Here is a 20,698-nt window from a genome sequence, read left to right on the forward strand (position 1 = left end):
GCATCCACTGTCAGTTTATAAAGAAAAGGATCATGGAGTTAATTTGGACCCAAGTGATTCCTGCAGTTTCCGATCATGTCCATACTGTAAACATCTCCATCATCTGACTTCTACACAGAGTTTGATCAATGTGTGCGTGGTTTCTTAACAAACATTGTCCATGCTCTGGTCCCTTGCCCTTCTCCTTGGTTAGATATTTTTTCTTTTAGAACTTTTATATGTGCACAAAACATTGAACCCAAATTTACATAGACAAACATATTTCTTTGTTTATTTTGATATCACAAGTACAAATAGATCACAAACAATTTGGAGAAAAAAAAAATCAAATCAAATGGAAGAAAACCGTCATCTCAGTCCAAACAAATGTGTGAAATTTAGTTACGCAAATCCCAGTCATCAATGGGATCAACTCTGAGTGCGAGGCTTCTTAGTAAAGCATGTCGTGAGAATCCTGTAAAACCCAAATACTTCAGTCACTGAATAGTCATGAGATATGTTCCAAACTTTGGAGGCCAGATTGTCGGTTCTCTCACCTTTGCACCTTCGATTCCGTTCTTCTGCTGTCATAAAGGAAATCAGTGCACTATTAGTTCCAACCATGATTCTCCATTATGATCAAAAACCAAATTTCGAACATCGCAAACAAAATTTCTGAATTTTTGTCTATAACATGTCTCTGTGTTTCCAAGGAACTTCACTAGACCCACACAAACACCAATTTGTAAACTTTCATATGACCCCCAAACATCCCTCTTCATTTAAATGAAACCCTTGTTTCTAGCTAATAATATATCAAGCATCAATGTAAGCCATAAAGCCGATCCCTTTATTGTGTCTGAGAAAGTGCCTGGCAAGAAAGATACAAATAAAAACCATTTTATAAGGGGGATGCTACTATGACAAGTTGCAAACGCCCAGACGGAACCAGGTGAGTCCAAAGGAACTAGACCATTTCCCATTCCTACAAGGAACCAGGTCAGTCTGGGCCGATTCCTGGTCAGGATTGGCAATTCCCAATCATGACTACCAGGTTTTAAAACACCACCTAGAACTTTGAAGAATTGAGACATTGTGCAAACAGGTATATTTGTGGTTATCCCTCTTTCAAAAACAAGTATCGACCATTTGGTAGGACGTACCCCAATGGTAATATGTTGGTAAATTCCCTATGTAAAGTCAAATTGTACGATTTCAGCCACAAACATGGTAGAATTTTCAGCCCTAACTATGGTTGAACTTTGGCCAAGAAATTTGACTCAGCCAAAAGAAAAATCGTGCGATACTGTGTTAGTATAAAAGGTGACCTTGCCATAAATGGTAACACTTACCGAGTTGGTTGAGGGGCTACTACTATTGGTCCAGCTTCAGGTTTCTTCACTTCAACATCACTTGGTATTGCTACTTTACTTGCCTATAACCCAAATTCAAAGTAAAAAACAGAAGTTAAAGGTAACAAACACAACTTAGATCAAATATGAACAATTCAAAACCAAGATATAAAATTCAGAACTAAAATACGAGACTCCAGATTTCTCTTTTGTCATAAACAGTCAAAATTAAATGTTCAGAAATAATAGCTATTTCCCTAGGAAGGCATGAATATTAAATATTCAAGACCTACAAGCATTAGGATATCAGTTTTTCCTGATATTGGTACTCTTAGTTCCCTGTATCATTTTGAAATTCTCAACTCACCATATTTCTAAACTGCAAATTGAACAGCATCTGCAAATATCTCAATTTGGCCTGTCTCTGTTCCTTATTTAATTGCTTGTAGAAACCATAAATTGCTCCCATGTTCACAAGCTTAGTGGCATAAATCTTCCAAGTATAACTGCAAAAAAGGAAACAAAAAGAAAATGACCCATAATTGAAAATTCTAAGCTCCTTTGCACTATTTATAAGATATAATAAAGAATATTGTCAGAAGTTCCATCAATTGAAACTGCCAAAAAATTATTTGGTTTCTTTTTTTATAGTTCAAATCATTGCTTTCTTGCAAATGGATAGTTGGGCTTTTTTTAACTTACCATTCATAAATGCGTTGAAGCCCTGCAGTGGAGAACTTATTCCAGTGCTCGGGGTCTGCATTACATTTCTCAAAGAAATCTACAAGTTTGTTGCTCGATTCATTGCCATTATTAGGATCAATAAGGAAGCCCGAGACGCCATCTACAATTATCTCCGCTGGGCCTCCTTGATTGGTCGCAAAGGTGGGCAGCCCAGATGTCATCGCCTCCACAACTGTGAGCCCAAATGCTTCATAGAGAGCAGGCTGAGAAATAATGAAGGAAACAAACTTAAAAAATGAGACAAATAGTTGATTGCCACAGATCTTGAGAAAGAAACACAACGAATGAAGATAATTTGATTGCATCCCTAGATAATAGGAGAAAAAGGATTGTAGGGAGCAAAGCTAGACATGATCAAGACTAGTAAATGCAATACAGTATGCAGATCGTACCTGTACAAAAGCTCCCTTTGTATCAGCAATGCAACGATATAATTCACTGTTCCGAACCCTATCAGTTTGAGCTGCAATCCACCTAAACTGACCCTTCAACTGGTACTTCTCCATTAGTGAATGCATCTTCTTAATCTCACTCATCTCTTCCCTATCCTTCGATTTTGTGGCATCAAAGAAACCACCAACCACAACAAGATTGACCAGTTTCCTGAGCCTCTCATTCTTCGCATACCACTCAGTTAAACCCGTTACATTCTTGACTATGTCAAGCCTTGCCATGGTGAAGATTATGGGTTTCTTTCTATCTGCAAGAAATCCTCTGTTGTTGCACATATTTAAGATGTTAGCATCGATTATTGTGGCTTCTATTTTACATCACAAAAGATTGAATGGAAGGACAGTTTTCAGAAAATTTTGGAGTAGTGATATGAAAAGTAGTGCTTTAGGATGAAAAAACACTGATTTAGAGAGGGAAAGAGAGAGAATCTTTGCCTCTTAACTTTGTAGTTAGGACCTATGATTGTTGCTTTATGGTCTTTGCATCCCAGCTCACCCACCCAAAAAAAAAAAAAATACAGTCCAATGTACTTTCACTATCAAATCCTCCCTGTTATATTTTGAAGAAAACTTTTGATTCTACATTGAGAGTGTGCAACACTAACATCTTTTCCTTGTTATATAATTATAGTATAAAACCTAAATTCTATAGAGAACGTGAGAGACTCACATGTGGTCCTTGTTATCTTCTTTGCTGTAGAGGAGCTCCTCTATTACAGGATGTAAAGAAGTAAGGCGTTTTTGTTTCTGGGTATGGGGGAAATAAATCGACATATCAGCGCCAGGTGACACAATGTTGAACTTGGGGTCAAAGACATCGATGCCAGAAACAACTCGGTGTAGGCCAGGCATAGTAAAAGCAGCATGAGCTTCATATTGCCCTTGTCTATCCTTGCTATTACATAGAAGTTACGTGATCACAAAACAAAACCAATTTGAGCATTTGAAGGAACATAAAAGTTTCTTTACCACAAAATAAAACCAATTTGAGCATTAGAAAGTACAAATTAATATAATGGATACGTAAAACCCTAGTCCAATTGTCCTAAAAAATGGATATTGACGAGGGAGGACGTGAACCACCATTAGGGACATTTTCACTCTGGTGGGTCTCACTCTCTCTCTCCATCTCCATCCATCATTTTATTGCACAATGATCTCAACGGAGCATTTTTTTTTCTTCCATTGAGCATCTGGATCCTTCTCTTTCATAACTGGGATGTGTTCATGGGAATATTAAATTGGAAACAATCAGATGCTTACCCTCCTGCTATTTCCTGATATGTGCTTGTGATGATGAAATCAGTAGCGTTCATGGCAAATAAGTCAGCTGTAAACTGGCAAGAGAAATGATACTTGGGTTCCAGTTGCTTCCATTTGATGTCGGAGTCTTCATACTTGGTCTTCTCCAAGGCATGAGCAATAGTACCCTGAAGAAAACAATCCACCAGTTGAGTAATTACTTACAGTTGAAAGCACAAAATATGTATAGACATTGACACAGTGCATGAATGTATGTTCGCATGTATTTATATAGGCATGCATGCATGTAAAAAGAAATGTTATAGAAAAATTGGTAGTTTTCTTAGAAAGAAGACTACTGTATAGTAATGTATATATCTGTTTGTGTGAATGATTCCATATAAAGATATCAGGAAGTGAACTGTTATAAATTGCAAGTGAGTTTTGAAGAAATAAACTATGTTTGATTAAGTAACAAAGATATAATTTAAGTTACAAGGCATTGAATTTTGTTGTCGAACCTGGGTAACACCAAGTTTTGTTGCCACTAGGGATGCAACAGTGTTCCCATCTGTGTAGTTTCCGATGATCAAGTCAGGTTTCCCATCTAAATGCTTGAGGATCTCCACCGTAGAATCCTACATTTTGGTGGACAAGGCTTTCAATATTAGTATTGTACATATGCACACACACACACGCAGACTTTTCAAATTACATACCTGAGCAAACCTCTCGAGGTAAGGGTATACATCAAATCGTGAAACCCATTGGCGTAAAACTCCCCTCTCTGTTCTAAATGGTACTCTCAGAATGTAACAGTGCTCGGTATTGAGTATGGGCTCCCATTCTTGGTTGCATTTTGTCCCCATGGCTTCATGAATGAGTCGAGTGACCTTCAGAAAGCCATCAGAAATTTGACTTAAATACTCTCAAATGGTGATAAAAGAAAGAAAAAACGACAAGTGAACTTACTTACCACAAGGATTTGAGGTTTTACCGCCAATCCTTGCTGTTTGTTTCTTTGCAACAATTCCTCCTCAAGGGCTTTCACTTGATCCAGTATATAAACAATCTAGTAAAAGGATCATATATGTTAGTTTTCTCACTAAACTTTCTTCCTTTGGTCGACATTTACCCATCTTTTTTTACTAGAGTACGAGTCTGTGAATTGGCAAAATTGCGGGGAAGGAAAAAATCATCAAATTTGTGGCCAGCTATAGGCATTTTCTCATAGATAAGGAAACTGGGTTAGCCTCCCATAGCTACTTCTTATTAGGCTCGTTGCGGACATGTCCAATTTTCCTTCAATAGTCATTTAAATTTGAAGTTAAAATTTGATTTTCTCTATCCAATACGGAGAAGAGTTAAGAGGGTGGTTTCTACAAAATATGACTAGGGTGAAATCTTATCCGAGAGAAAAAACACTTCTTCCAAGTGAAATTTATGAAAGGAAAGAGAAAAATCATGCGAAGTTGTTGAGCTTCTTCAAGTCATTTTCCAAATCCTTCCTCAAGAAGAAATTCTCCAAACTTAATGCCCATCTACAGTGAACCTGACAACTTGCTTTAGAGAATGTGATTCCAGTTTTCTCGCGTATTTCCTCAATGAGGTTAACCTTTCTTACAGGATAGTTGCTTAGATTGGTTCATGTAATTGCCTCGAAGATTAATGAAGTTTGATTTGAAGTATTCTCTTAGAAATTAGATCGTTGTACTTATCAGTTCATCGAGTTGTTGAAATGATACTGGCATGTAGTATTTGACTGCAATTCGAGACAGTTGAGTGCTTATTTTTAGTGTTTGGGAGAGATCCGCATTTCTGTACACTTATCATAGCAGAGCAATTTGATCTGATATATAACATATACAATCCTCAATAATCAGATTTCATGAATTTCTAGGGCCATTTTCGTTATAAACTTCGTACAAGGAGAAATTTACCTGACCACCAGTGTCTGGCAAGCCCAGAACATTCGCTTGCCCAAAGTAGCCATGAGGTGAGAAAACAACGACATTGAAGATAGATGGAACCCTGCTCAAGAACTTCTCAAGAAATGAAGGATCAGGTGCTTGAAGGACTTCTGATAGAGCATGCATTGTCTCTTTAACACGCTCCGCTGTGTCTCCCCATCCTTTCTCGAAACCCCAATCGTGAAGCCTGCAACAAGTGAACCCATAAGAGTTATCTCTCTCTCTCTCACACACACACACACACACACACATTCATATTGATCATAATTGAAACAGAAGTTGACCTTTGCTCAAACTTGTAATATGGTGTGTCACCAGCCATTCCAGATAGAAGGACTTCAGCCAAGAGCAATGCTGTTTGCAGCTTGGGAATGCTATTGAGGTTCTCATTGATCATAAGATTCTGCAAGTAGAAGGGGAAGCCATTGAATTAGTTTTAAATGTCTACAGATTACAGCTAGAATTATCACACTCTTTCACAGCAGAGCTTATTGTTTTTATCAATATTTAGTATTTTCTCTCTCTTACATCGCCTCGGTGGTTATGAGAAAGTAAAAAGTCCAGCAATGGTTTCATGCTCTCAGAATCACGGCCGAGTCTCGCTGCCAAGTATCTAGTGATGCAGTTTATTCCATTGCCAATAGATGAAGGGAGAGTGAGTTTGGGTGTGTTTAGCTCAAAAGCCCCAAAATCCAATTCCAGTGCGTTCGCATCACTTGCCCTGTAGTTACGCCAAAGAAATCTGACATTATCCTCTTGATTTTTGAGAGTGAGAGAGAGGAGAAGCTACATTCAACTTTTAAAAGTCATAAATTGGATAAAGGTCGTTTGAAATCTGAATACAATCAATTTAAGGGAAATTCACTCACCATTTCTCATCAGATATGGTTTCTTTGAGTTTCAGGTACTCTGAAGGTGTAATTCCTTCCATGGAAAGATCTTCAGCATGTATTTTTACATGCTCCCATATTCCAGGGTTGGGTCTCACTGCAAACCCGATATATGGCGGAACACAAGCTGCTTCCTGTGGGGAGAGAGAGAGAGATTAGTTCATGTGAGATTCAATTTGTTTATGCTTCCTGTGGGGAGAGAGAGGGATTAGTTCATGTGAGATTCCATTTGTTTATGATGAGAAATGAGAAGCCCATGAAGAGATTCACCTGAGTGCAGCTAATGATGTAACCATATAGACCCTCCATGAGCTTGGACCTTTCAACCTTGTCCTCTATTGCTTTTTCCATTTCCTCCAATAAATCCTTCTTTTTCAAGACCCTTTTTCCACCCTTAACATACCTGTAACGGAGCTAACAGTAAAACTCATTGCACAAAAATATGCTGATAACCAATGCAAAGCTATAATCTTTGAAGAAACAGATTACAGAGAAAGGAATCAAAATCGCACATAACAAGCTGATAACCAATTCTAAATGTCAATCTAAAGACAGAAACAAAGGAGACCCACTTTACAGAAAGAGCAAGTAACCAATTCAAAATGAAAATCTAGAGAGAAACGAGGGGACCCACTGTACAGAATGAGCAAAAAACCAATTGAAATCGGCAATCTGGATATAGAAACAAACAGACCGATAATACAGAATGAGCAAAAAAACAATTCAAAGCTACAATCTAGAGAGAGAAACATATAAAAAGAGAGCTATTATATAGCAAGCAAATGAAATCAATTCAAAGCAAAAATCTAGAGAGACCGAGAGAGAAGGATGAATTGGGCACCTGGCAAAACACCTCTTCATCTGATATCTGCTCTGCCTGAGAACTTCTGGTAAGGTTTCTGTGATGCTATCTGCTCTTTTGAAGCTCGAAGCAGACGCCATTTTAATACCGTTCCTAGCAACAACAAAAAAGGGAGTTTTTGCAAACACAATTTGCGAATTCGAAACAAGGAGAAACTCCGGTTCGTTGCCTTTGATTTGCGGTAATGGTTAGCCATTTATAGGGGAGAAGAAGCTTCAAATCTCGCATCTTGTCTTTGTGTTCACATATTGGATTTGCTTTCCTTCTCAACAAGCCATGCCCCTTCAAGGAAGAATTTCCATGCTGGAAATGGGTCCACAAAAGTTTCATTCATAGACCAAAGAACATTCATTAAAAAAAATCGAGAATAAGAGAGAGAAAGAGGAAAGAACCAACATTTAGAGATAGAATGCATGCAAGAAAAGAATCCTTATTATACCTGGTCATTTTTCATGGTTAGCTTCAAAAATAAAACTTGGGTTTTCTCCGCGAGGATTTCAAAGCTCTTTTCTGAAAGAATGGTGGGTGGTGAGCGGTTTTTCCACCTTGCAATTCTTGAGCAATGGGTATTCTTTGCGTTGCTCTGCAACTTTGTGAAACCGTTGTGAAGCCCTTTGCGGCTCTGCAATTCAAAATTCTAAAGGAAATGCTAAAGGCAATACCCGCCAAAAGGGAGGACAATTGCAAAAGAGGGGAATGGACCCTGGTTTTTTGAACTTTCCTTTATTTTATGGGAATATACGTTGTTTTGAAGCTTATGGCGTAGAGAGCCTCTCTCGCTTACCACTTTTGCGTGTTTAAACTTCTGACATAATCAACTGAACCCTGTAATTTTCCTTAAAATCTCTCTCTCTCTCTCTCTCTCTCTCTCTTTCTCTCTAGAGAACAATCTGTCTCTCTCTCTAGAGAATAATCTCCCTCTCTCTCTCTCTCTCTCTCTCTCTCTCTCTCTAATGAAAATGGAGAGGGTAAATGTGGTCAGGGACAAAGTTCACCACCCTCCACGCAAATCTGGACTCACTACCCGCTATCTCCGTCAAAGCCTGCAATTTTGGTATTTTTTTTAAGATTGTTTCAGATTAGAGGAAGATAACGTATACTATGTTCCCGCGCGAGTCAATGTGCATCTACTCCCAAAGGAGAAAAGCATGCTGAAAGAACTCGTAGAAAGTTTAATAAAATAAAAGAGCAATTTAAAGGAATATTATTTCAGAAAATTTATCAAAATGCAATATTTAATATTCAAAACCCTGATTAAAAATACATATGATTATGAGTTGGAATGGTTAAAAATGAATAGATCGTTAAATATGATATGTTAGGTGCTTCTAGATAAATTTCCCCATTGCGGCATGCATCTTATTTATTTATTATTTAAAATTTACAAATATGTAAGTTTGAGGGGAGATGGCTTACGATATTAGTTTTAATTATTTTGTATTTTTTTATTTGTTTATTGGAAAATTTATAGAAAAATGCCCTTATATTTTAGGAATTTGAAGATAGACCTATGCATTTTATATTTCAAAAATTTATCAAATTGTATCTAAAAGATGTACTATTTAAAATTGTACCTATTTCTTTTTATTTAATTTTGAAATATCTATCAAAATATGCATGATAAAAAAGAGTTGGAAAAGATGAAAATGGGTAAAATGTCAACTAGGTGATAATTTGGGTATATGTTTAAAAAAAAAAATTCCTCATATTTTATGCTAAGTATTACTTTTTGGGAGCGTATAATATACTTCAAGTTTTATTTTTCTATATATATGATTAAGCTAGAATTTGGGTTGCATATACTTTTCACACATTTGAAAAAAAAAAAAATGAAATAAATCATTTGAAATAAATACCCATGAATCTTGTAGGGCTATGGTTATTTATATTATTGAAACATTTTTCTATTATCTTATAGGTGCGTAAGTATAGACACTCCAAATTTGAATTTAATCTAATACATAGAAAAACCTAAAAATAAAATACTATGCGTTCTAAAATAGTGAGCTAATATAGAAAGATGTGGTTTGTATAGAGCCGAGGCTCTAACCAATCAAAGTAAAGCGCACCTTCAAATAGCGTTGAGAAATTTTGTGGTATCAATACTGAAAATCTTTGTGATAACCTTAAAATATATTTTTATCTTTAATTATAAAATTTAAAGCTTAAAAAACAGTGTAGATCGAGCATATCTATGGAAACTTAAAAATCTTGAAAGTTGACAATCCAAAAATACATTGTAAGATGCACTATTTCCCAAACTTGAAATCCATTTTCTTTCTCATGTCCATGCATCTCGATGTCGAGATAATCAAATTGAGGATATTTGGGTATTAAAACAACATCTTCTTGTGAAAATTTTGAAGTGGGATCTATTTTGATTGTTTAGAGCCTCGGCTCTATATAAACTTTTGTCTTTAGACCATCTATTTTTAAGATTTTTATATATTTATAGATCTAAATGATTGTAATTATTATTTTTGTTTAAAATTTTATACTTAGATATGAAAAATAGATATTCAAATAATCCTAAAAACTTTTTACACCAAAATTACGTGTTATGATGCAATTTGGAGGTGCGCCTTAAATTGTTTAAGGTTGAATCCTTATACAAACCACACCCACTATCAATAATTAAAAATAAAAAAAATAGAGCTAGAAAAAAATATTCCACTACTAATCGGGTCGACTGTGGACTCGATGAGGTCAGGCTCTAGACCCATATTTAGATTTTGGACTTGATAGGTCCCTTTGACCTTGACCCAATCCAAGTTGGGTCTGGGTCCGGGTTTAGGAGTGTGTATGTTACCAAGTTCAGCTTAGATCTTGTCATATAGGGTCGGGATTTGAGTCGGGGTCAACCCGACCTAGATTATATTATTAAAATATAATTATTATTTTTTGTTTTTTTAGTTAAGAGATTGCCTATTAATAAACCATTTATCTTTTGCGCATGGAAGTTATAATCACTTTCACTCATTAAATATTGAATTGGATGGCTTGGGATGAGTCACGAGGTATGAATTTTTTTTTTTTTGATATTTATATCTATTTAATGGCACAACTACAATATCTTTCAAAGTTGCCATTGACGAGTACTCAAAATGAAGCCGCAGTTATCCTGAAAAATGTTTACCATAGTTTGATGAGTTTGGCTACTCAGTAAGTGATCATCATAATCCTAAAAATAATCATGGTTGAAAGATATCAATATTTTCCAAAAGGAGATATATTAACAGAAATGCATCAACAGTTTCACTTTCAATAAATACATAATTAAGTATAATCCGAATAATTGAAATGCATATAACACTTTAACGGTAGTGCATAATTCAAAGGATTTTACAAAATACCCTACTGGCGTCCCAAGTAGGTCACCTATATACCCCATCAGCGTCCTGATGGGTCCACTTAATCCCTACCGGCGTCCCAGATAGGTCCACTTAATCCCTGCATGTCCACTTATACCTCATCGGCATACCGGATGAGTCCACTTAATCCTTACCGGCGTCCCGGATAGGTCCACTTATACCTCACCGGCGAACCGGATGAGTCCACTTGCATACTTAAATTATTTCTAAATCTCTTTAAACATTCGAAAGTAGCAATATCATGTACTCAACATATCACTGAAATCATTAATATGAATTTCACTTAAACCATTAATAACAGTCACTCTCTATAACATTTCAAAAATAACCAATCAAATATTTTGGGCTCAAATTTAGAAAGGTAGCAGTTTGTAAAGGCATTCTAGCATAATTGCCAATTTAATATGTATAGAAAAACTCTTATAAAAATTCAAGAATACGGAATTATCACAATTTAGGGGATATCAATCCACAAATAAACATTTCACAACAATACTATAATCAATTGCAAAAATGTCAATTTTTTTTTTTTATAATAAGGCAGTCATTTGCACATGAATTTTACAATGTCTAAATATTCAAAACAGTAGAAGGAAATATCACAATTTTTTTACTAAAAGCAGAAATATCACATTTATTTCTAACAATAAACAAGAAAAATAAATAAATTTATTTTTCTAATTTACAGCATTCAAAATTTCTAACATAGATAAAATATCACAATTTTTATCAAAAAGATTATTTTTCAAAATAATGAGGTCACGTGCGCATAAAATGTATCGCGCCTAAAATTCATGATAATAAGCAGAAATAATTATTTCATTTTATTTTTAAAAAGAATGGATTATTTTTCGAGACAATGAGGTCACTTACACACAAATCTGATAAAATAAAGATCCTAGATGGAAATATCACTATTTATTAAAAATAGACTATTTTTCAGAAAGACGATGTCACTTACCTAAAATATTTGAAAGGGAGCTTCCGATAAAAATTCGGCTAGGAAGAGGAGCTCACTGTGTTTTGACCAAAAAGGGAAAGATTTCAAAAGTTTTCTAGGGTGGGAGTCCACGCCTCTCGTATTTAAACTCTTACTACACCTTATTATAATATTTTATTAAGTGACACCTCATAAATGAGGTGTAACCGTTACAATACCCCTTATATGCTTAAAGCCCACATCCACTTGACGTGGCAAGGCAGGAGCAAACAAAAGAAACTTAACCAAAATACGAGAGGGTGGGAGTCCACGCCTCTCGTATTTAAACTCTTACTACACCTTATTATAATATTTTATTAAATGACACCTCATAAATGAGGTGTAACAGTTACAATACGAGAGTTTAAATACGAGAGGGTGGGGGTGGGAGTCCACGCCTCTCGTATTTAAACTCTTACTACACCTTATTATAATATTTTATTAAGTGACACCTCATAAATGAGGTGTAACCGTTACAATACCCCTTATATGCTTAAAGCCCACATCCACTTGACGTGGCAAGGCAGGAGCAAACAAAAGAAACTTAACCAAAAGATTTTGAAAACAGTGATGGTCCCTAAAGACCATCATGCTCATATAAATCATCACTTATTAAGAGTTTTTTTCTTTCTTTTTATTTTTATTTTTTATATGAGATTACATGTTTTTAAATTTAAGTCTTAAAATCCATCTCAAAAATAGATTTATTAAAAGGCCCGCATTACGACACATGCGGGCTTGGCCACATAGAAACTGGGTCCATATTTACAAGACCAAATAACATAATCAAGTTGGAGAATGATTAATAGGGATGAAAGATAAATGGTTAGAGAGAGAAATCACATGGTACATGGCCATTAGAGAGAAATTGCAGCAATACATAACCATTAAAGAGAAATCATAGGTACATAGTCATTAGAGAAATAGAGGTTTAGAGAGAGACAGGAATCGGCTGCAAAATTAGAGAGAGATTAACATGTAATAGGAGAGGAGAAAGAGCCCTCAATGGGGTGAGTTGAGAGAGTGAGAGATATGATAAGGGATTGAAAAGAGAAAAAACATAATAAAAAAAGGTTTTTAGAACATAGTGAATTGAGAGGTGAAGATATAATGGGGTTACAAGGGAAAACATGGTTAAAATTGTTTTTGGGTTGAGATGGTATAAAATGATTTGTTGGGACTAACTTTTATGGTCAAAAGTGAATAAACAAGGGAGATAATAAAATGAGGGGATACGGTGAAATCCTTAGTGGTTTTTTTATTCTGCTTAAAAGAAAAACGGAAGGGATATATACTATGAAATAAGATAAGGAATTAGGGTTTCGTACGAAATTTTCTCTTTATAATATAAGGTTGCAACTTTATACAAATTGTTTTGCTTTAAATAGAAGCTAAAAAGGAAAAAGTAGAAAAATTGAGCATTAATAAAAAAAAGGGAAAATTATAAATACCCCCCAAATTCGACTTTCTAAATATCTTACCCTCCAAAACTGTTTGTATACCACCCTAAACTCTAATACTCTTTTCTCTTATATTTACCCACTTAATTCAAAAGTCAATAATTCAGAACAAAAATATCTCTAATTTTTCTCTTCTCCCCCTTTTGGAGTCACGTGACAGTCTCTCTCTCTTCTCTCTCTCGCATAATGTGGCTTGTAATGCGGTCCAGCACCCAGTGTGTCGGACCGGGTGGGTTTGAGTTAAGTGCCATATCAAAATTTGTTTTGTGGTCTGGCACTTTTTTGCATCGGACCAAGAAAAATTTTTGTAGGGCACTGTATTATTAGAGAACGAGAGAGATAGTGAGGACATGGGTTTTTAGAGAGAGAAAAAGAGAAGATATGGGTTTTTACTTTGGAAGAGAGCGAGTATGGCTAAATAAAGGGAGTGTGGGTAGAGAGAGTCATGTGACTCCAAAGGGGGGAGAAGAGAAAAAGTAAAAGTATTTTTATCTTAAATTATTGACTTTTTTATTTGAGATGGTAAATATAAGAAAAGATAGTATTGGAGTTCAAAGTGAGTAACAAAAAGTTTTGGAGATAAAATGTCTACAAAATTAAATTTAAAGGAGGATAGGATGTCTAGAAAGTTGAATTTGAAGAAGCTATTTATAATTTTCCCTAAAAAAAATCGCACACTCATTTGGTATTGTCACAAAAGAATGGGAAAATATCAATCAAGGGGTTAAAACCCTTACAAAATTAAAAAAAGTTCAATAGATCACAAATTATATTTAAGGGTTTACTTTTAATTTACATTTCAATGAGGTACTTCCTGAAAAAATGTTAAAAATCTCCACGGTTATCCTCGTTTCGTGTTAGAGAACTCATTAGAGACACATTGGTAATTTTACTCCAAAATAAGCTTTAATAGAATGACATAAGTACCCCTGATTATTTCAAGTTAGAAGTTAAAAATAATTTATTTTTTATTTAAAATGAAAAACAAATAGAGATATTTATGTCATTTTCCTTATTATTTCTCATATCAAATACCGTAATAAATCATTTGTTATTTATAACTTCGAACAAGAAGATGTACTTTATAATTTTGTTAAGGCTTCTCTAGAGGTTAAATTACCAAAGTGGTATGTTAAATGATGTAAATATCATTATTGTTTATCATTTCAAATACCGAACAAACTATTAATTATTTCTAACTTCAAACAAGTAATGGCATTTTTGTTATATGCTTTGGCCATTTTAGGGGTAAAATTTTTATTATGCCTCTAATTGTTCAAGCTTCGTGTCACCATACAAGGGTAATTTGGGAACTTTTTATTATTGTTTATGAAGTATTTGATTGAAATAGAAAATTAAAAGTAAACCATCAAATATAATTCATGTTTTTTTTTTACCCCACCAGTGATTTCATAAAAGGTCTCAACCCATTAATTGATATTTCCCCTAAAAGAATTGGTCATGAAACTTATAGCTTTTGGGTTAAAAGTGGAGAACATGCACAACACACATGCATATCAAGGTTTTAAAAATTGTCGATTGAAATCCAAACCGTTAGATAGATGGTCCGGTTCCTGGGAGACTTAGATCACCGTATGTGGAGTGATTTCATTTTTATTGTATTTTAAAACTCTCTATGGTAATTGACTACATCAAATTGGCTTACCCAAATCCGAATTTCTGACCTTAATCGGTCCAACTATAACCAAATCGACGGGCCAATCCAATCCTATCCGTTCTTAGATTATGTATGAGTATTATACACTTGGAAATACGAAAATGGGTCTAGGAGCGTTTTCATTCACCCTGAACAGCGCCGGATTACAGCCAAAAATAGGTATGCTTTTCAGAGATATGAAATGCAAGTTAATAAGCTATCAAATGCGGGGTTTTTTCAATTCCAAATATCGCTAATTTTTTACATTGTCAAACACACCCTAAACCTGAAGAATTGTGATCCCGAAATCCTTAACGCATTTTATCTCGACACGACTTTTCGTCGATATCTGAATCCTTGATTCTCCTGCCTTCAGTGGCTTTTCGTAATGAGGTGTCCTTAGCCGGCTACCTTGCGAGTATGGGTGGCAACCGGTTGGGTATGGGTCGGTCTGCCAAGACCCGGACCCGGACCCGAATAATATTCGAGTCTAAAATTTGGATATGTACTTGAACCTGTCAGATCTCAATTATAATCTTCGAGTCCGGATCTGGTCGGATCTATTGCCACCTTAATGTTATGAGTTTTTTTTTTGGTTAATAATATTTTTTGTTTATTTTTATATTTACCCTTTTTTTTTTTTGCCAATAATAATCTAAATGTTACCAACATTGTGACAATACAAAACACCTAACGTGTGTCTAAAAACAAATGATTGCCATCCTATACCTTATGACTATGGGTATGGGTCGAGTTTAGCAGGACCCGGACCTAGAGTCCAAAATTTGAACCCATACTCAGAACAAAAATCAAGTATATCTATCAAGTCCCAAGTCTAGTCGGATCCATTGCCACTCGTACTCGTGAGTATATACTTTCTATTTACTCAGATAAAATTTTGAAATTTGAGGGATGTAATCCCTTCAACTCATATACTAAGTAAATTTTTTTTTAATATGTATTAAAAAAGTAACGTCTCAATAGATTGTCCAATTTTTTAAAGGGAAAAATCTAAATGTGAAAAACTCAAAATTCAAAAGGGAAAATCTAAATGTAAAAAACTTTAAATTCAAAATTTTATTTTAAACATAATCACCTAAAAATTCTAAAAATTCCAGACATAAAAATAATCTCCGAATCTTTTGGTTGAGAGGGCAAACCTCCGGCGGGTGGGTAGCAAGGGACGACTCCTCTCCTCCTTGAAAGAAACTACCAAACACGTGGCAAAAACTAGTCCGTTGATCCATGAAATTAGGGTTTCGGGTTTCAGAAAATTGTCTATATATGTCAAACCTTCTCCTCAAAAGCAACCAGTCTCACTTAGGGCTGTAGGTTTCATCTCTTGGCTGTCTTCGTTTTTGTAAGGTTTCCGATGTGTTTAGGGATTTCCTCAAAGCTTAGGGGTCTTCGCCCATTGGGGTTTCCTCGAGGTTCCGCGATTTCGGCTTGGGTTTTGGAGGTGTTTCCGAGCAAATTCGGTCTAGATTTTCTCTTCCCCAAGATTTAGATGTATTTCACTTTCTTCCACCTCTAAAAACTCGTATGAATCACAAAGATCAGCGAGAGAACAATCTATAAAGATTATATCTTTTTATGGCTTTTCTCTACGATTTCGTCTGAGTTTTAGAGCTACCTCCCCCGCAAATCGGGTCTAGTGTTTTTCCTTACTCCAGATCTAGAAGTTTTTAAATTTCTTCTATTTGGATTGTTCACTCGATTATCCTTTTCAAGCGTCGAAAACTGATTACCAGTTGTCTTGATTATATGGTAGCTGTGTATGAGTCGACGCCACATTTAGCTGCACTCCACCTCTAACTTCTAGATTTGGCCTCGTTTCTTCTTAAGGCGGCCACTTGGAGCTGGAAATATGGCCGCTGTTGTTTACCATTTATTTTCTCGTTTTTTCTTCCATTTCTTTTCTCACTGATGTTTTCTCGTTTTTTACTCCCATTTCTTTTCTCACTTATACTACGCGTTTTTTTCTTCCATTTCTTTTCTCTGATAATTTTTGTTGCAACCATTGCTGCTTCAAATGAAAAGTGTCATTTTTTCTGGTACTTGTTTGTGTTTATTGAAGTTGATGGAAATGATGATCCTTTCCCCATATGATCGACACTGATTCAAACAGTGCTATCTTCTCCCTCTGGGAGTTCCAAGCCAGGTTTCTGATCCCTTCAACTTATTATCGTCAAAATCATTGTTCTTGTCTTAATTTTCCCTGTCAAAGGGAGTTAAAAGGTTTAATCTTGTCTATGAGTTTTGCCCTGAATTTTCAAGAGTTCGCTTTTGATTTGCCCTGTTCGATTAGCGATCCCGATAGTTGCAATTCCAGAGTTGAATACCGTAGTTTCTTCAACTGGAAATGGCCGTCTACTGATCGTTTTTCAAATTGCGCAATGTCAATCCGGATTGAAGATTTTTTGAACTCTGTTTTGATGGATACCTTGCTTTTCAGAAGGTTTCTCGATCTGTTTCGTCACGGTTGAGGATAATGAGCGAATTGTATTTTAATTGTTATTATTTAGAGATATTTTCAAAAGAGGATGGAAATGATGATCCCTTCCCCAGACGATCGACTATGATTAGAATGTGCGTTATTTGTTCTCCTTTTGGAGGTCCAAGCCATATTACTGATCCGTCCATTTTTACCTATAAGTCTAAAACTGTTTTACCTCAATCATTATATTTTATTATCGCTACTATTTAACATTTATTTATTTTGTTTGATAGTCATTACCGACTCATTCAATTCAATAATTTTTGTGATTTGTAATGGTTTTTTGGTTTACGTCTGCGGATCATAGAAAACCGGTGTGTTTTAGGTCATGTAATTGGGGCAGAGCAAGATTGGGAATTACAGGTTACTCTATATTAGGGCAGAGAAAATATTGAGCACCTTATCTTAATGGAGGGTTAAGATTGCCTCAATCATACGTTTTAAATTATTTTAGCCCTCTATTTTGAATGGAGGGTTAAGATTGTCTCAATCATAATGTTACGTCTCTATATTATTTTATTTTTTATTTTTTTCTATTTTGTAAATCATTTTGACACATAAATTTTTGATGTCCAATCCTCTATTAAACTCGTATGAGCGAAAAATATAAAAAATATAGTTTAAATAAAATAAAATAACCAAATGACCTATGTAGGTCATTATATTTTATCAAAAAATATTTTTAATAGTTGTTATAGGTGCACCCAACGTTTTAAAAAACGTCGAGTCGAATCGGATTCGCTCGGTTCGACTCGAAAAATCGTGAAAAGGGACCGGATCGTCCAAAAAATCAGAAATCGTTCGGTTCTAGAGAGAACCGGACGATTTTGTACAGTGAATCGCCGATTCATTGTATGGAATCGGCAAGTCCGAACAATGAGTCGGCGATTTCGTACGGATTTTTTAAATTATTTTTTATTATTTTTTTTATTTTTATTTTTTATTTTTTGTTATCCATCATAGATTTTTTTGTAATACTTGATTGATTTTTTTGTAATCCATGATCGAATTGTTTTTGTTTTTTTTTTATCCATGATCGAATTTTTTGGTTTTTTGTAACCCATAATAGAATTTTTTGTAATCCATGATCGAAATGTTTGTTTTCTTTTTTTGTAATCTATGATCGATTTTTTTTTTTTTTTTTTTTTTTTGTAACCTATGATAGAGTTTTTTGTAATCCATGATTGAATGTCTTGTAATACATGAACGAAATGTTTGTTTTTTTTTTATAATCCATGATCGAAATGTTTTTTTTTTTTTGTAATCCATGATTGAATTTTTTGTTTTTTGCTTTTTTTGTAACCCATGATCGAGTTTTTTGTAATTCATGATTGAATTTTTTGTAATCCATGATCGAACTATTTTTTTCTTTTTTTGTAATCCACCATTGGATTTTTTGTTTGTTTTTTTTGTTTGTTTTTTTTTGTAATCCATGATCGAATTTTATGTAATCCATGATCGAATTTTATGTAATCCATGATTGAATTTTTTGAAAATTTGTGATTTTTTTTGTTTAATCCATGATCGAATTTTTTTTTGTAATCCATGATAGAATTTTTTGAAAATTTGTGATTTTTTTTTTAATCCATGATTGATTTTTTTGAAAATTTGTTTTTTTTTTTTTTAATCCATATTATTCAAAGAGAAAACGAGAGAGATGATGATTCTGAGACCACCCTATCCCAGCCATATTATTCACATATCGAGTCCCAACAGCAACAGTGTAGGGATGAGCACGAAATACTGTAAATTAAATGCTGAATGGCGGTTCATGCAGGGAAAGAACATATCAATATTCGCATATTAATTCAAAAACATGAAAATTTTTAATGGAGTATCCTCATTTTTTATTGAATTCTTAAAAAACAATATTTATAATGAATTTTAATAATTTTTTCAAATTTTTTTTAAGCTTTACTCTGATCGATTCACCCGATTCTCGATTCGGATCGTCGATTTGTCGATTTGGATCGGTTTTTTGGAAGCCCGATCCGAGTCATTGATCCGTTTTTTAAACCATTGGGTGCACCTCAACGAGAAGATGACATGTATCAAATTTCATATTTATACAATTTGTATAAAAAAAGTAAAAATAAAATATTTTGAAACATCTGATCTAATATCAAACGGTGTGGTTCTCTTGATCAAACTTGGACGGCTGGATGATAGGCGAAGCATAGATCTTCCATATTCTAGGGAAATTATAGAAATTTTTCGCTTTAATATTTTCTTTTTGCAAAAGATGCACATGGAGTTTACAATAGGACACGAGTTAGTTTGGAAAATCACACAATTATGACCTTTGTCCTACATGGGTGGTTTAGAAAAGGACTTTCTATTAGTCTATGTAGGAATGAGTTACTTTTTAAAAATTTATTTTTGAGATGGATTTTGGGATTTAATTTTTAAAGATGTATAATCTCAAACATTGAGATCATATATATGAATAAATAAATAATTTTTGTAAATTAAAAATTATAATTATAATAAAAAACATTTAAAGATGGGTGCTTTACACCTTGGGATTGAATGTTGTAGAAATACGGTCAATTCTCCTTCCGGAAAAGAGCAAATCGTCTTTGTGAGCAAATTAGGTAGGGATCTTATTTTGGGGTCGTTTGCCCAATATTATGCGTGCCATCCCTTGGGCTTTTTTGAACGTAGGTTACTCTGTTTTATGGCAATGAAAGCACCAAACAAAACAGGCAAAAACAGAATGTAGCCAGATCAATTGATTCCTTATCGGTGGGAATCACCCGATTCTCAATGTTTTGGGGATTTAGATTGGTCCCCTTCAAGACCAATTTAAAGTGGGCAATTAAGATTTGATATTTTGTGAGGAGAAATTAGGTTTTTGACTTTTTTTAATGCGGATGAGAATTGTCTAATCCTTGTAGGAACTAGCGTTTTTTAAGAGATTAGAATGGCTCTCGCAATATCCTTGTTGGAAATTAAGCGGTTCACGTGGTTGGATGGGTCTAAATTTCATGCCTTGTGTGGTACTTTATAATGTCTTGGCTCCTCTTTTTATCGGTATGGGACCATTTTTATATTTTTAAAATATAAAAAAACATTACATGTTACTAGTCTTAAAGTTCAAGATATATCTTGTGCAAAAAAGTAAACCCTTTAATAGAATGTAATTTTATGCTTAAGTTTTTTAAATAAAAAACAATAACATTAAATATTTCTTATTTTGGAATTTCATTCAACTCCATCAATAAACCATCCCACTTTTTATGA

At 34.5% G+C, this 20,698-nt stretch overlaps 1 protein-coding gene and 2 non-coding genes across 4 annotated transcripts; 2 read left to right on the forward strand and 1 right to left on the reverse strand.

The window, feature by feature from the left end:
- Positions 1-243: 243 nt before the first annotated feature.
- On the reverse strand, positions 244-7,658 carry LOC18445384 (sucrose synthase 7). Of its 2 annotated transcripts, none has more exons than XM_020674309.2 (17): positions 7,471-7,658; positions 6,900-7,032; positions 6,609-6,763; positions 6,268-6,460; positions 6,024-6,142; positions 5,710-5,926; positions 4,746-4,841; positions 4,489-4,662; positions 4,291-4,407; positions 3,791-3,957; positions 3,198-3,422; positions 2,468-2,789; positions 2,034-2,278; positions 1,699-1,837; positions 1,332-1,414; positions 537-560; positions 244-454 (listed from the first exon to the last, which is right to left on the reverse strand). In XM_020674309.2, the coding sequence occupies exons 1-17, from the start codon at positions 7,569-7,571 to the stop codon at positions 409-411; spliced, it is 2,556 nt and encodes an 851-aa protein (XP_020529968.1). In that variant the 5' UTR covers positions 7,572-7,658; the 3' UTR covers positions 244-408. The 2 variants fall into 2 exon arrangements, with proteins under 2 accessions (XP_020529968.1, XP_006855585.1); XM_006855523.4 differs by having other exon boundaries at positions 537-563.
- A 9,380-nt stretch (positions 7,659-17,038) lies between these two features.
- LOC148780314 (small nucleolar RNA Z103) lies at positions 17,039-17,132 on the forward strand. The gene has a single exon (XR_016041823.1). It is a non-coding gene; the product is annotated as a small nucleolar RNA Z103 (small nucleolar RNA).
- Positions 17,133-17,501: 369 nt separating this feature from the next.
- Positions 17,502-17,597, forward strand: LOC148780315 (small nucleolar RNA Z103). Its single transcript, XR_016041821.1, has one exon. It is a non-coding gene; the product is annotated as a small nucleolar RNA Z103 (small nucleolar RNA).
- The last annotated feature ends 3,101 nt before the right edge of the window (positions 17,598-20,698 follow it).

The sequence above is a fragment of the Amborella trichopoda genome, chromosome 9 (assembly GCF_054954075.1).
Source record: "Amborella trichopoda isolate Santa Cruz 75 chromosome 9, AtrichopodaSantaCruz75HAP2 v2.0, whole genome shotgun sequence".
NCBI lineage: Eukaryota > Viridiplantae > Streptophyta > Magnoliopsida > Amborellales > Amborellaceae > Amborella > Amborella trichopoda.

Coding starts and splice junctions, on each gene's coding strand:
- LOC18445384 (XM_006855523.4), bottom strand. CDS start 7,571: ATGGCGTCTGCTTCGAGCTTCAAAAGAGCAGATAGCATCACAGAAACC. Junction 4,842..5,709: donor TGCCAGACACTGGTGGTCAG/GTAAATTTCTCC, acceptor TCCTTTTACTAG/ATTGTTTATATACTGGATCA. Junction 1,838..2,033: donor CTTCAACGCATTTATGAATG/GTAAGTTAAAAA, acceptor CCTTTTTTGCAG/TTATACTTGGAAGATTTATG.